This window comes from Tauraco erythrolophus, chromosome 10 (genome assembly GCF_009769465.1).
Source record: "Tauraco erythrolophus isolate bTauEry1 chromosome 10, bTauEry1.pri, whole genome shotgun sequence".
NCBI classification, from domain to species: domain Eukaryota; kingdom Metazoa; phylum Chordata; class Aves; order Musophagiformes; family Musophagidae; genus Tauraco; species Tauraco erythrolophus.
In genome coordinates this window covers 3,731,318-3,745,025 of record NC_141474.1, presented here as the reverse complement: position 1 = coordinate 3,745,025, position 13,708 = coordinate 3,731,318, and the positions used below count along the sequence as shown (strand labels likewise).

Genomic DNA, 13,708 nt, shown 5'->3' with positions numbered 1-13,708 from the left:
TTGTTTGTACGATCCCACTGTTGCTGTTCTCCGCTACTGGAGCTCCTCTCCCTGCGAAAGGGCTGGCTGAGCCCTCTCTGCTCCCAGCCATCACAGGCAGAGCTGCCTTCATCCACCTCCCCAAGGCCATCTCCTCCATTTCCTACACACAAGCCTTTCCTTCCAGCTGGCAGTTCCAACAGGTTTCCCTTCCTCTTCCATCATCCGTCTTCCTCCGTCCATCCTTACAAGGCTGCAGGGCTGCCCAGCCACCGGTACCTCCCCTCTGCCTTCCCAGGAGGGGTGAATTTCTATGTCCTGCTAAGATCAACTATTTCTTGACCACCTTTGTCCTGCCGGTGCAGCCGGGTGCTGGGATGCTTGTTGGTCCTATCCCCGGGTGACACAAAGGAGCAAACCCAAGAAGACATTGAGCCCATTTGCTCAGGGAACCCTTAAATCCTTGTTGCGAAGGCTTGGGGGGATATTTTTAGGCTGATTTTTAAGTCAGACTGAGCTGGCATTGAGGGAACGGGATGCCGAGACAGCCAGTGTGTTCTGCCCCTTCCTCCCTGCCTCTCCCCTTCCACTCCATCCAGATCCCCAGGGAGATATTAACAGGGTGCTCCTCTTTGGCGAAACCCCCTGGGGCTTGAGAGCTCCCAGCCCCCTTTGAAAAAGCTTTTCAGGTTGAAAGTGGCAGGATGGGGACCAGGAGGGAGGCAGAGCTGCCAGAATGGAAACAAACCATTAAAATCTCACCCAGACAGCACACATGGCGTGGAAAGGAGAAAAACAGTTTACGTGCATTAGCCAGAGGTTCTTGCAGCAGGAAAAAATAAAAATAAAAAACCTTGCCCTAGGGAAATACTCTGGAGTAGGAGGAAAAAATGGTGTTAAGGGTGTAAATGCCTGTCTGCACACAAAAATCCTGAAGGGAATCCTGTTTTCTCACCTGTTTTCTTCCATATGCAGCAACATGCCCGGTGTATAGATGAAGGCTGACGGGGAAGTTTCATCTCTCTCTCTTCTGGGGGGACTTTCTCAGACTGAGATGATGTCCTACCCCCTTCCCTTGGGGGGGTACAAGTCTGCACCCATAGGAAACGTGGGAGTTTGCCCTTTACTGGAAGACTCCTTCACTGACTCCTTTCACGGAGAAGAGACTGAGGATCAGGTGAGACACTTGAAAACGTTTTTTTTGTTGTTAATCCTAACCCCATTCCCCACTAATTTTTCATAGAAAATTATTCAGGGAGGCATCTTTTCCCTTCAGCCTTCCGTAGGCTCCACCGCCTGCAGCCACAGGAGCATCAAACGCTGCCATCGCAGGAGAAGGCACAAATGGAGAAATCCACAGGTGGCCGAGCTCTCCCACTGCCTGGTGATTCCCACCGCAACCCCCCGGGCCCGCCGGCTCCTGGTGCTCATGGCTAAATCTCTCTACCTGCTCTGTTTCATGCTGGGGTTTGACCTTGCACATGGATACGGGAAGGTTGAGGTGGCATGTCCAGATGTGGGTCTATGCACTGCCTGGCCGTGGCAAGGATGAGGTCTGGCCAGTGCTGCCCATACCTCTCCCTTCGTTTTCCTGCCGTGCTGGGTGGGTAAGCGATGCGGTAAATCAGCTGTCACTTAGCAACAGTGCCGGTTGGGGAGCAGCGAGGGGTTTTGGCACGGGAGGGATGCCTGCCAGCCCGTGCGGTGGGTCAGCCAGCCCGAGGCACAGCCCGCCGAGATGTGTCCCCAGAGCCAAGCGCCTGGTAGACACCGGGGTGCGGAGGGAGCTGCGTGCGCGGGGAGATGCTCCTCGCCTCCAACACAGACTATGTGCACGGGAGGAGGTTATTTCACCTTTTCTCCCGCTGATGTTTTCCAACCCAGCCTTTATTTGCTTTTCTCCTTTTGCTGCTTTCCCTGAACATGGGGGTGCAAATTTCCCACTGGTGAGGATAACGGCCCCAGCCGCTCCCCGTCAGCCCTCGCTGTGATCGCCGTGAAGCGCCGGAGCGCCCCGAGATCCCCAGCTGATTTGGGCTCCAACCCAGCCCACGGTGGCAAGTAGCCATCTGCCATCTGTGGAGCTGGTATAGGAGGACAGACAGAGGGCAGAAAGATGATGAGCTTGGTTTTGTCCTCTGAGGAAGAAAATAGCATGGAGAAATGCAGCCGCTTGCCTACCCTGACACAGGGAGTTTGTTGGAACACTTCAAAACATGGAGCAATCCCAAGCACAAGTGCCGATTGGGCAGAGAATGGATTGAGAGCAGCCCTGAGGAGAAGGACTTGGGGATGTTGGTTGAGGAGAAGGACTTGGGGATGTTGGTTGAGGAGAAGCTCAACATGAGCCGGCAACGTGCGCTGGCAGCCCAGAAAGTCAACCGGATCCTGGGCTGCATCCAAAGCAGCGTGGGCAGCAGGTCCAGGGAGGGGATTCTGCCCCTCTGCTCTGCTCTCGGGAGACCCCACTGCAGTGCTGTGTTCAGCTCTGGGGTTACAAACATCAGAAGGACATGGAGCTGCTGGAGCGGGTCCAGAGGAGGCCACGAAGATGATCTGAGGGCTGGAGCACCTCTGCTATGGAGACAGGCTGAGAGAGCTGGGGCTGTTCAGTCCGGAGAAGAGAAGGCTCTGGGAGACCTTCTAGCAGCCTTCCGGGACCTAAAGGGTCTACAAGAAAGCTGGAGAGGGGCTTTGGACAAGGATGTGTAGTGACAGGACAAGGGGCAATGGCCTTAAACTGAAAGAGGGGAGATTTTGATGAGACAGAAGGAAGAAATTTTTTATAATGAGGGTGGTGAGGCACTGGACCAGGTTGCCCAGAGAAGCTGTGGCTGCCTCATCCCTGGAAGTGTTCAAGGCCAGGTTGGATGAGGCTTTGGGCAACCTGGTGTAGTGGAGGGTGTCCCTGCCCATGGCAGGGGGGTTGGAACTAGATGATGGTCTTGAAGGTCCCTTCCAACCCAAACCATTCTATGATTCCATTATTCTGTGATAAAATCACTGCCTGCGGGACTTGAGAAGCGAGGCCGGGCCTGTTAAACCCACCTGAAACATCACCTGTGGTTCACACCACCATTTCTGCACGTGGATCTGGGGTGAGGAATGGGGGCTTCTTGTTTCTCCTGGCACTGCTTTTCACTTTTTCTCTCCCCTTGGGCTCAGGAGGAGGAAGGGAAACCTTCCAACTTAAGGCTTTTAATCAGACAGTTTGCAAACTCTTTAAAACAAGCCAAATCTGTTGGAGAAAAGGGCAATTCCTGCCAGGGGCCTGTAGCTGCAAGGGCAAGTAAACAGGGAGCTGAGCTTAAAACCATCTCCTGAGCAGAGGATGGAGGCCCTGAGGTGGCTCCTCACATCTCTCCAGGCTCCTTTGCCCCTGGGCTGATCCCAGGTGGGACCTGCCATATGGGAAGTGACCATGAACTTGGGCACCCTCTCACTGCCCCCCTGTCCCTCTGCTGCTGGACCCAGTAAGCATAAATCGGATTGAGTCCTTTGGCCATGTTACCCACCACCAAGGGACTGCGAGGTCTAGCCAAGGAGTTGGGCTGAAACCAGTCGTGAACCCACCTTGGAGCAATTCAGAGCCTTTGCTGTCTAGAGCTAACCAGGGGGTTCAGTTCCACTCCCCATATGCTGGCCCTGTAGCTCTAAGAAATGTATGTAGTGCACCATCACACATATTTTTTTTTTAAAAAAGGCCATTCCTTGAGATTTAAGGAGCAAAAGAACTTGAATTAGGGAGTCACTCACTTCATGGCCCAGTTGGAATAAAACCCCCTGGTTGTCACAAAAGCAGATTTTTTATTTACACCCATTTTTGAGATATAACCTGAACATATCTAAACAAAACTCAGGCCTGCAAACTCAGCCCCTGGGAGGGAACGGATCTGCAACTACAAGGAAGTTAGACTGGACTGGCGGATTGGGCCAGGCTGGACTGGCCAAGCTGAACCAGTTGATCATGGAGCAACCGCACAGGGCAGTAAGTGGAAGCAGATGGGCAAGGCTCGAGGGTAGCTGCTATGGCATGAGGCTGGTTGAGCTGGAGGGAGCTGCCAAACCTGCGGTGACCTAGTCTGAGGTCATGTTGGATGGGACAGCCTGGCCCAAAGGGAGAAACCTTCCGTTTCTCATGAGCCAAGGTAGCAGCAGACGCTCAAACACGAAAGGTGTGGGCAGGGCTCTTCATCCAGTGAAAGAGATGACTTAAAACCGAGGTCTGAAAATTCATGAGTAGCCTGGGGACCATGGCCAGGATCAACCAGTGACCGCCTGTCCTGGTTTAACCCGGCCAGTGCTAAATGCCAGGCAGCTGCTCGCTCACCCTCCCCCACCCCTGGGGTAATGGGGAAAGGAATTAAGGGGGAAAGGGGAAGGAGACTCATGGGTTGAGATAAGAACAATTTAATAATAATAATATAATAATATGTATGATAATCTATGTATAATGATAATAATATATACAAACAAGTGATGCACAGTGTAATTGTTCACCACCTGGTGACCAACGTCTGTCCCGTCCCAGCAAGCGATCCCAAAACAGATATGTCCTGACACCACAATCCTGGACAAGCGAGAGGCTCAAAAAGAGAGAGAGAGAAATCTGAGAGACCAAGAGTTTGAGAGAGTTCCAAACCTCACGGTCAACCCTCATCTATATACCGGGCATGACGTTGCATGATATGGACCACTCCGTTGACCAATTTATTCCACATTTCCAAGTCTAAGTCCAAATCCTAAGGGGAGTTGTGGGCCCTTTGTCCCACCATGCTCCCCCCTATCCTGTTGTGCTCCTGCACACGGGCAAAATACAGGATGCTGGAAAGTCCTTGAGGTCTCAGTGCCAACTATCAGTGGCAAACATCGGTGCACCATCAACATTCTTCTCATAACAAATCCCAGAGTAAAACCAAAACACAGAGCTCTTCTAGCTGCTAAAAAGAAAAGCTAACTCTGTCCCAGCCAAAGCCAGGACACTGCTTCTTCCAGCTTGAGAGCTTTCTTCAGGATGTAGTTCACCACATCCTGGAAGGAGGTGCCAAAGGGTGCCGTGGGATAAAGCTCCCGTGGGCTCCTGGGGATGTGTGGGGTTGTGGACCTAACACCCCGATGCGATGTTGTCCGCACACCGATCGCAAGCGCTGTGCAGCGTTTCTAGGACACCGGACTGGCTTTTGAAGAGATCTCCTCGAGAAGGTCAGCTCGGTGACAGATTTCTTTCTCGCCTGTATTCAGCAGCTGAGCGTTGGCCACAGATGCAATCAGCTCCGCAGGCACTTCAGTGTCACTAATTCTGTCTGAGGTCACAGCTCAGCCGTGCAGGATGGATCGATCTGCGCCGTCACGATCTGAGCTGGGTTACGCGGGATGGAGGTGCGAGGCGGAGACACTCAGCACAGCTCCCCAGGAACAGCTGCCTTCTCTTTCCCTTCCAAGAGGGATTTAGCGTTTATTTAGCGTGAAGGGGTACTTTCCAGAATGCACGGCACCTACTCTCAAAGAATTAAAAGCAAATCCATTAGATATTTTATGAATGATAAGGATTAAAAGGGATTTCTTTAAGAGACGCAGCCTATTTTACAATTTTTCCTTTGTTCTGGGTGATATTTAATAATATAAGGGAGACATAATAATAAAGACTTGACAAACCTATATACAGTCAAAATTCCAGAAGTTTTGCATGTAGGCTATATTTGGAGAAAAGAGGTTATAATTAGGGTAAGATGAGGCTTTTGTCACTAACAATGAAAAATCTAAGTAGTATAATCTGGGATGACAGCAAATAAATTTTAATCACGGTAACATAATTACTAAAAGGGAGCAATACAGGGCAAAATTGAGATTGTTTCGGCTGTCAAAGGATGTAAAACAGATTCACGTTTGGGATGATGAGACTTTCCCTCTGGAGACCAGAGCAGCTTCGCTCCTGGGCATTTTGGCTGCGTTGCTGGAAGAAAGCCAGGGGACGGTGTTATTTGCTGGGCTCACAGGGTCTCTGGTCTACCATCCTCATCTGGGATCAAATCCTTCCCCATGTTCTGTAATTAATGAAATGGTAGGCCACATTTATTCACCCATTAATGATAGAAATGATGATATGTGTTGATCTCTACAAGAAATCGACTTCTATGAAGGTAAGATTTTAATCTCAAATCCCTTGGAACAAAATTAAGGGGAGATTGACTTGTGGCTCCCCCTTAAATGGAAGGAAATTAGCTCCCTTGCTGTGTGCACCAAAAGGTTTGGAGTAGAGTTTCATAAGAAACAGAGCACAGCAATCAGCAGCAACGCCAAGTCCTCAAAAATGCCATGTGGGAGAAACTGAGGCCAAATCCGGAGGCACAGGGACATGGAAGAGCTTTCCAAGAGGCAAAAAGAGAGAGAGCAAGGGAGAGAAACTCATGGACCGACCAGTTCCAACAGCACAGAACTCATAGGGAAGCAAAAGACTCCACAATTCAGATGAAAAGCCCTGAAAAACCCGCACAGAGTCTGACATCCTTTGCTTCTGTGTCTGGAAGATATTCAAGAGGAGGGAGAAAAGGTGAAGGGAGGATTTGTGGCTGGGCAGGTTGCCCTGACAGGCTGTAGCTTCCCTCGTATAGCTGCCCCGAGGTATGGCTCCACTTGGCAATTTATATTGGCATTCAACAGGTTAAAAAACACCGGCAACAACATCCATCAGATTTGCTTGAAAAGACCGGGGGGGCTGTCTGTTCCCCACTGCCCAAGACTCTGAATTCGGTTCTGCCCCATGGAAACCCATCGGGTGTTTTGGAGCAGCTCTGGAAGCGGACTGGACTCGGACAAGACCGCTGCTGAGTCAACGCTGACCGCTCCTCGCTTCCCCTTGACGTGGCATGAGCGTGACGCCTGGAGCGAGCGCTTTGCGAACTCCTGGAAGAGACCTGGGTTTGCTGGCTGCAGACGTGCTGCAGAAAGCCAGAACGTGCCACCCTCTCCCTGGCCAAAATGTCCAAAATCAAGTTTCTGCTTTTGAATTTCCCCTCTCCCATCCACACGCAAACGCAGAGGTCAGGGAGAGGCAGCCCTGGAAGCTCCTGTTGTGGTTTTGTCCAAGGTCCAGCACGGTGCCGGAACGGACCGGAAAATAAAGAATCACCTTTTATTTGAAGCAATAAGAGTGTAGGTTAACATTAATTGCATTTAGAGCATTTTATTTTAAGCAATAACATTGCTGCCAGTGGGGCATGAAGCAGAGGATGTGCCAGAGGGCTCTTTGCAGTTTGGTGGCTACTTTATAGTCGGGCTGTACAATATCGTTCTGTCTGGGAGGAAGCCTCTGGCAGTGGATCCTTTCCAGCAAGAAAAATGCAGAAAAAGGTGGAAAAATGAGAGGTTTTTTTTGCCAAGGATAAAGAAAGAAGTCCCTGGAATAGCCCTTATGAGAAGAACGATGGAGAAAGCAGGCAGGAAAATCCCAAGTCAGCTCCATGGGAGGCAGGGAGGCTGGTGAGAGGCTGGTGGAAGGGGAAGCAGCACCGGCTTAAGGTGCTTCTGCTTTCAAAATTCGGGTTATTTTCCATAAAGAGAAGGAATGGATGGAAAAATCCAAGAAAAGTAGAGGTAAGCTCGAGGTATCGCTGCAGTGGTACATGCTGCCTGGTGGGTCTCCTCTGAGGTGCAGGCTGCCTGAAACCTGCTGGCTCAGGAACCAGGGGACGAGGCTCCAGATCGTGTGGGCAACGTGAAGGGTCCGGGGAGAGCCCTGGGCGACGTGCCCTGAGAGACGCAGCTTGCAAGAGCTGCATCTGTGCCTTGATACAAGATTTACAATTTCAGAGTCCCCGTGGCAGCTGTGCAAACTCAACCTGTCTGGTTTAGCCCCGAACAGGCTCTGGGCAGGCAGGAGCAGCCCCAGTTTGCTCAGCGCTGAACCAGTTTGCTCCTGCTCTTGCAGCTGAGAGCCTGAAGGGAGGGAGGCAGAGCCCCGAGCTCCGCTGCGGTGCCTGCCCGGGATGCTGAGCAGCGTTTGATGAGAGGTTCGGCGGCATGGCTCGCTGCCCAGCCCTGATTGCGCTGCAACCAGGAAACCCATTCTGCAGCCTTGAGAGAGGCTTCTGTTCAAACATGTGGGGCCCTGACAATCATTTCCCTAAACACCATTCTTGTTGCAACCTGAAAAAAAAAAAAAAAAAAAAAAAAAGAGAGGGATTTATTTTTGAAAGACGATCTTTCCTTTTGTCCTTGGAGGGGGTCACTTACACGCTCCAATAACACCGTTTGCATTAGCCAGGCTCTTCGGGGCTCATCTGATCCCGAATTGTCATCTGCCTCGTTTCTTCGGGCTTGGCCCCTGGGGTCGAACGGCCACTGAGCTCGGCGGGAGTTTTCCTGCCCGAAAAGACAAGTTTGGGCGTAAAACGAGTCGCCACGTGAGCACGTGAGGCAGCACCGCGTGGTTCAAACAGCACGAAACGTGCGGATCTCTCCGCGAAGGGGGAATCCGATTAAACGAGGCGCCGTCGCCAGGGGCCCGAGGCGGGAGGAGCCGTTCAACGCCGCGGCTCCGGCTCCGGCTCCGGCTCCGGCTCCGGCTCCGGCTCCGGCTCCGGCCCCGGCCCCGGCGGGCGGGAAGGCGCCGCGGTTGCCGTGACGACGCCCCGCTGCCCCCCTCGGTTGCTATGGCAGCGCGCGAGCCAATCAGCGGGCGCCGCCGCGGGTCGGCGAGGGGCGGGAAGGGGAAGGAAGCGCGGGGGAAGGGTTTGCCGGTGGCGCCGCCGGAAGTGGGGGCCGGGCCCGGAAGCGCGGCCGGCGCGGCGGGAGGGTCAGGGCGCCTCAGCGGGGCAGCGGGAGGGCGGGTGAGTGAGGGAGTCGGTGGCGGCTGCCGGGCTTCGCCGGGGCCGCTGAGGTTGCCGGGGCCGGCGGGGCGCGGGCGGTCTGTGCCCGGCCGGAGCGTAGCGCGGGGACACCCCCGCCCCTTCCTTCCTGCCGCCCCTCCCCCGCGGCGGCAGGCCCTGCACGGGAAGATGGCGGCGGCGGCCGGAGGCGGCAGCGGCAGCAGCACCAGCAGCGGTGGCGGCGCGGGGGCGGCGGGCCGGCCCGGGCTGTGAGACCCGCGGCGGGACGAGGCGGCGAGCGGCGGAGGATGAGCCTGCTGTGTGCGCAGTATCTCCGGTGAGAGCCGGCGGGGAAGCGGGCGGCGGGGCGGGGGGGGGGGGTGTCGCCGCCTGTCGTGAAGCGAGGCCGCGGCCAGCGGCCCCGGAGGCGGTGGGGAGCGGGGGAACGGCTTCCCCTCAGGCGTGGGGAGTCCCTGCAGCGGCAGCGAGGAGCTCGGGGCTGTGAGGGGGCTGCGACCCGGCGCGGGGGGGCCGGCTGCCGCGTTACCGAGCCCCGCAGCGCTGGCGGGCAGCGGAGACCGAGGCGGGACGGAGCTGGGTACCCGCGGGCGGGCGGCCCGGGCTGCCGCTTCGCTGCGGGTGGCCCGGCGCGCCCAGGGCTCCCCGGCAAGGTCAAGGCCGTGCCTCGGAGCCGCGGGGAGGGCAGGGAGAGCCGAGCCGGCGGCCCTGCGGGAATTCTCCGGCCTTTTTCAAGTAGGTACCGTGCTAAGCCGTCGCTGCGGAGCGACTGCGGAGTTTGACCCTGGTGGGGAAGCGAAAGCTGCGCCCGCCGCCCTGTGAGGTGCTCAGGGAGAAGGGGAGTAGCAGGAGACTGTGTCTCAGCCCGCCGCCTGCTGAGGGTCCTCTGGGACTTGTAGGTCCTCTGCGTCCTCTTGTAGGGTTGATCGGTTTTGGGGGCAGTCAGGTGAGGGTTTGGGAGAGGTGCGACTCTGCCGAGGTCATACTTCTTTGAAGTCGCTGAAGTCTTCTTCCTGGGTCGCTGAAGTCGAGAGCGTTAGATGCCGTGTGTTGGCATGAGCAGAACTTTGATAGGCTTTTAGGTGAGCTTATCCTTTGGGTCTGAAAGGCTCTAACTCTAGTGATTGTGGAAAGGAGCGTTGCAAGGTACAAATAGCTTTTCAGTAGCTGTAAAATGCGAAATACCGTGTGGTCCGTGATGTGTTGATCTCCCTAACCCTTCCAGAGCACCTCGTGGAGAAGGTGCAGGTGTGCCAAAAGGGCATGCGCCCTTTCTGAAGAGTTGAGGGCTTGGGAAGGACTTCTGAGAAGTGAATTTAAGGAGGTTTTTACGTTTCTAAAACACTTTCTATCCAGCTTTCCAAAAACCTTCAGCTGTCTCCCCTTACTGATTCTCCAAGTACTCTTCTTCCTCCTTATCTTGTCGTATATCTCTGTCTGCCTCCTTCTGGTAGTCTAGTTCCTGTTTCAAGGTTATCTTTTCAAAAAAGAAAAAAGTAATCTTTTTCTCTAATAGCAAGTTTATGAGCCTTTTTGTCTTCCAGGCTGCTAACCTACGCTGTCTTAGAAATGTATTCATTCTTTCCATTACTTTATGGAAAAAGCTCTTAAGTTCCATATTATTAGCTCTCCTCTACCAGTAAAAACCTTGCTTTTGTATTTTAGTGTATGTCTTACTAATATTGTCACCTCTTGCTCCCCTCTTCTTCCCCATGACTACAAGTCTTCGGCTGCCTTGCGTCGTTACAAGGCAGTACTGCTGAAGTGGTGCTTGCCCTGCCCTGGTCACGTTCCTGAACCACTGGACTCTTCCTTAGCGTTCTGTATTGTGCTACATCAAGCTGGAGACCCTCCTTGCTTGCAAGCATGTGGGCAATAATCACCTATTTCTCCTGACCCTCATCCTGGGTCTTTATCACTTTTTCCTGACTGCTTTCTCTATGTTGTACCTAATACAATGGGACTGAAGCATCTGGGCACTAATGTATTACAAGTAATGACTCCTGTCTTTGTCACCAAGAACGTTATCTTCTCCTGAAAAAAACCTAAACAGAACGATCCCTCTCCTAAACTTTTTGAGCATTTTCAAGTCAGTAATCTTCACCTCTCTCTAAAGAATGTTTGAGTTTGTTCCTCTGTGTAGAAGGTAAGCGTGGGGAGGGTTTCCTTAAAAGCTGCAAAATACTTTTAGGTCCACAGAGTGTGTATTTAAGTTGTTTGATTTGCATAGGGCAGAAATTGAGCTGCGGATTACTGCAGCCCAAGCTCATAAAGAGAACTGGGAATAGAGCCTCTAACTCTCAGAGCCAGTTCTGTTAGTCCTTTGCCTTAAGGAGGGCATCCTCCTTCTTACTCAAGAATTACAAGCTCAATCTGAGTGTGTAGTGTTGAAGGAACAAATAGACAAAGTATAACGATATGAAAAGGCGAATTAACAAAACATTGTGCCAAACGACGATGTGGAGCAATTAGTCCCTGACAGTCTTCGTTGTCTTACAACTAAGGAGGGAAAGAACACTTTTTGTGAGAAATCTTTCTCTGTGTATTTGGAGTTTAGACAGAAGAGAGCTGAATTTCTAAGGTGACCATGTAATGGTTGAATAACTAGTGAAATAATGACTCTGCAAGAATCAAGATGCTGAAAAAATGAGCAGGGAAGAAAGGACTTTTAGCTGGACTACCTTAACTCCTCTGCTACCAGTCTCTTGCTTTCTGTATATATGAATCAGCTGTTTTAAAATGCTGTCCTTAAAAGATTGTGCCCCTTCAATCAAAGTGCAAGAATGAGAAACACCTGAGACTCCTACAGAAGTCTTCCAGAATGAATAAAGAAGGTCAGACTGCAGGTACTGAGTCCTTTAAAAGTTGCAGGAGAGTCTGTTTTTAAGTCATCTTCATACATCGTAAGAAAACGTCAGGATTTTTGCTTTCCTAGTCTTGCCAGCCTTTTCAAGGTCACCTTTCAAGAGTACTGGAGTGTATTCTGTCCCATCCAGTTCCTTAGATACTTCTCTGGGGTCATTGTTTGGGTCACTTCTCAAAGATTTGCGTTACATCTGGCCAGGTGAGTAGACCTTTCAGAAGGTTCTTTCAAAGAGCTCTGAAAAGAGGCAGGGTTCACGCCTCTCTGTTCAGGTGAATGTGTTCATCTCATCTGGCTAAAAACTTGAACCTGTACCATCTGTGCTGCTTTGGGAATCTACAAATCCTCCCCATAAATGAAATTAATCTCGTGGGGTGGACATTTTACAGTAAATGTTTCGTGTATCCTGCTAGGTACAGGAGGAGTCACTTTTAAGCAAAATATCACTACTGACAGGATTTCTAACGTAATATCACAGAAGCTTCTGAGCGCTTCCTTTTTATAAGAGTATCGAGCTTTAGTCCATGTTTGTTCACTTGAAGGAAGTGATCTTTATTGCCAATTTTATATGTTAGCGTTCAAAACGTAGTTAACTTGGATTCAACAGTTTAGCAGCTTGACTGAGATGCGACTGCCTGGATTGCATTTCACAAAGATGTGGACTCTAGTGACTAGTTAAACGCGGCATCACCCTGGTAAATTGGGGCTTTCAGCGTTCTGTAAACATAGAATAAAAAGTGCTTGGATTACAGGGCTTGAAACACCACTTAGAAATTCTAGTGCTGACAAACTGGTAGGTAGTTTCCTGTAGTCATATGATGAGGCTATAACCAACTTCATTAAAGGTTTGACTGCTTTAATATTTTAAAATGTGGCTCTCTTTTCAAAGACTCATCAGTAGCTCCATTAACTTCTGCATCTGCTGTGTCTCTTCGTGGTTGCTCCTTCGCTGTCTGCCAGTCTGTGACACACCTCTTGCAGTGTTTCTTCACTGTTGATGGAGGAGAGCAGAGCGGTGGCAATTTAGTGCTGCAATCTGTGCGTGTGAGCGTGTTCTGGTACCAGTTCCTGATGGAGATGTTGTAGAGTTGATGTTCATCAATGCTGGAAAGGCACAAACCAGAATACTGTTTGAAACGCTGAATGAATCTCAACAGGACAAGAAAAGTAAGTTGTCGAATTATCTTGAGGGTACGTGGAGGAAACAGTTAGTAAATGTAACTTCAGTGTTAACAGGGAGTCTTGTAACGTGTGCCTGCAGCGTGCTGCCTGAAGCTCATGGGATCACAGGTAACTTGGGCTGGTGGGGGCCTCAGGAGGTCCCTGTCCAACCTCCTGCTCAAAGCAGGGGTAGCTCTGGGATCAGATCAGGTCGCTCAGGGCTTGATCCACTCAGGTCTTGAAAACCAACAAGGATGGAGACAGACTTCTTGGGCCAGCCTGTGCTTCTCCTTGACTGTCCTCATGGTGGAAAAGATTTTTCTTTACATCCAGTCTGAACCTCTTGTATTTTAACTACCCGCATTGCCTCTCATCCTCCTGCCACAAGCCACTGCAGAGAGCCTGGCTCCGTCTTCTCAATCCCCTCCCCGCAGGCACACGGCTGCTGTGGATGCCCCAAAGCCTTCCTCGCCCCGGGCTGACTGAGCCCCGCTCCGGTCCTCCACCCTGAACGCAAGTGCTCCAGCCACAACCGCCCTGGGGGCCTCCGCTGACCGTGCTCCAGTTGATCCATGTCTTTCTGGATTTGTCTTGATATCTGAACAAGACTAGTCAGTCTTGGAAAGTATTCCCTCCAGCTTTTTTATGTTCTGAAATGATTAATCCTACTTTCATACATTGTTTACTCTTGAATTTTAAACAGGGGAGGAGGAGTAGACAGATCAAATACTTTCAGGAGGCACATCTTAGCAGAGTGTTTTCTTTGGGGGAACATAAAGGGAAGTTGTTCCTTCTTTTCTCTTTTTCCTCCATGCAACGCGTTTCTAGCATTTGATAACCAGAATTGCTGCCAATATTTAGTATGAGCAACACTTCTTAT

At 51.6% G+C, this 13,708-nt stretch overlaps 1 protein-coding gene across 4 annotated transcripts in view; it reads left to right on the top strand.

The window, feature by feature from the left end:
- Window positions 1-9,061: 9,061 nt before the first annotated feature.
- Window positions 9,062-13,708, top strand: part of SMG7 (SMG7 nonsense mediated mRNA decay factor) — a 55,596-nt gene continuing 50,949 nt past the window's right edge. For all 4 annotated transcript variants that reach the window (XM_086617867.1, XM_086617868.1, XM_086617866.1 and 1 more), the window contains exon 1: window positions 9,062-9,123. In XM_086617867.1, the coding sequence (XP_086473993.1) occupies window positions 9,095-9,123 (29 nt within the window). In that variant the 5' untranslated portion in view covers window positions 9,062-9,094. The remainder of the gene's footprint in view (window positions 9,124-13,708) is intronic.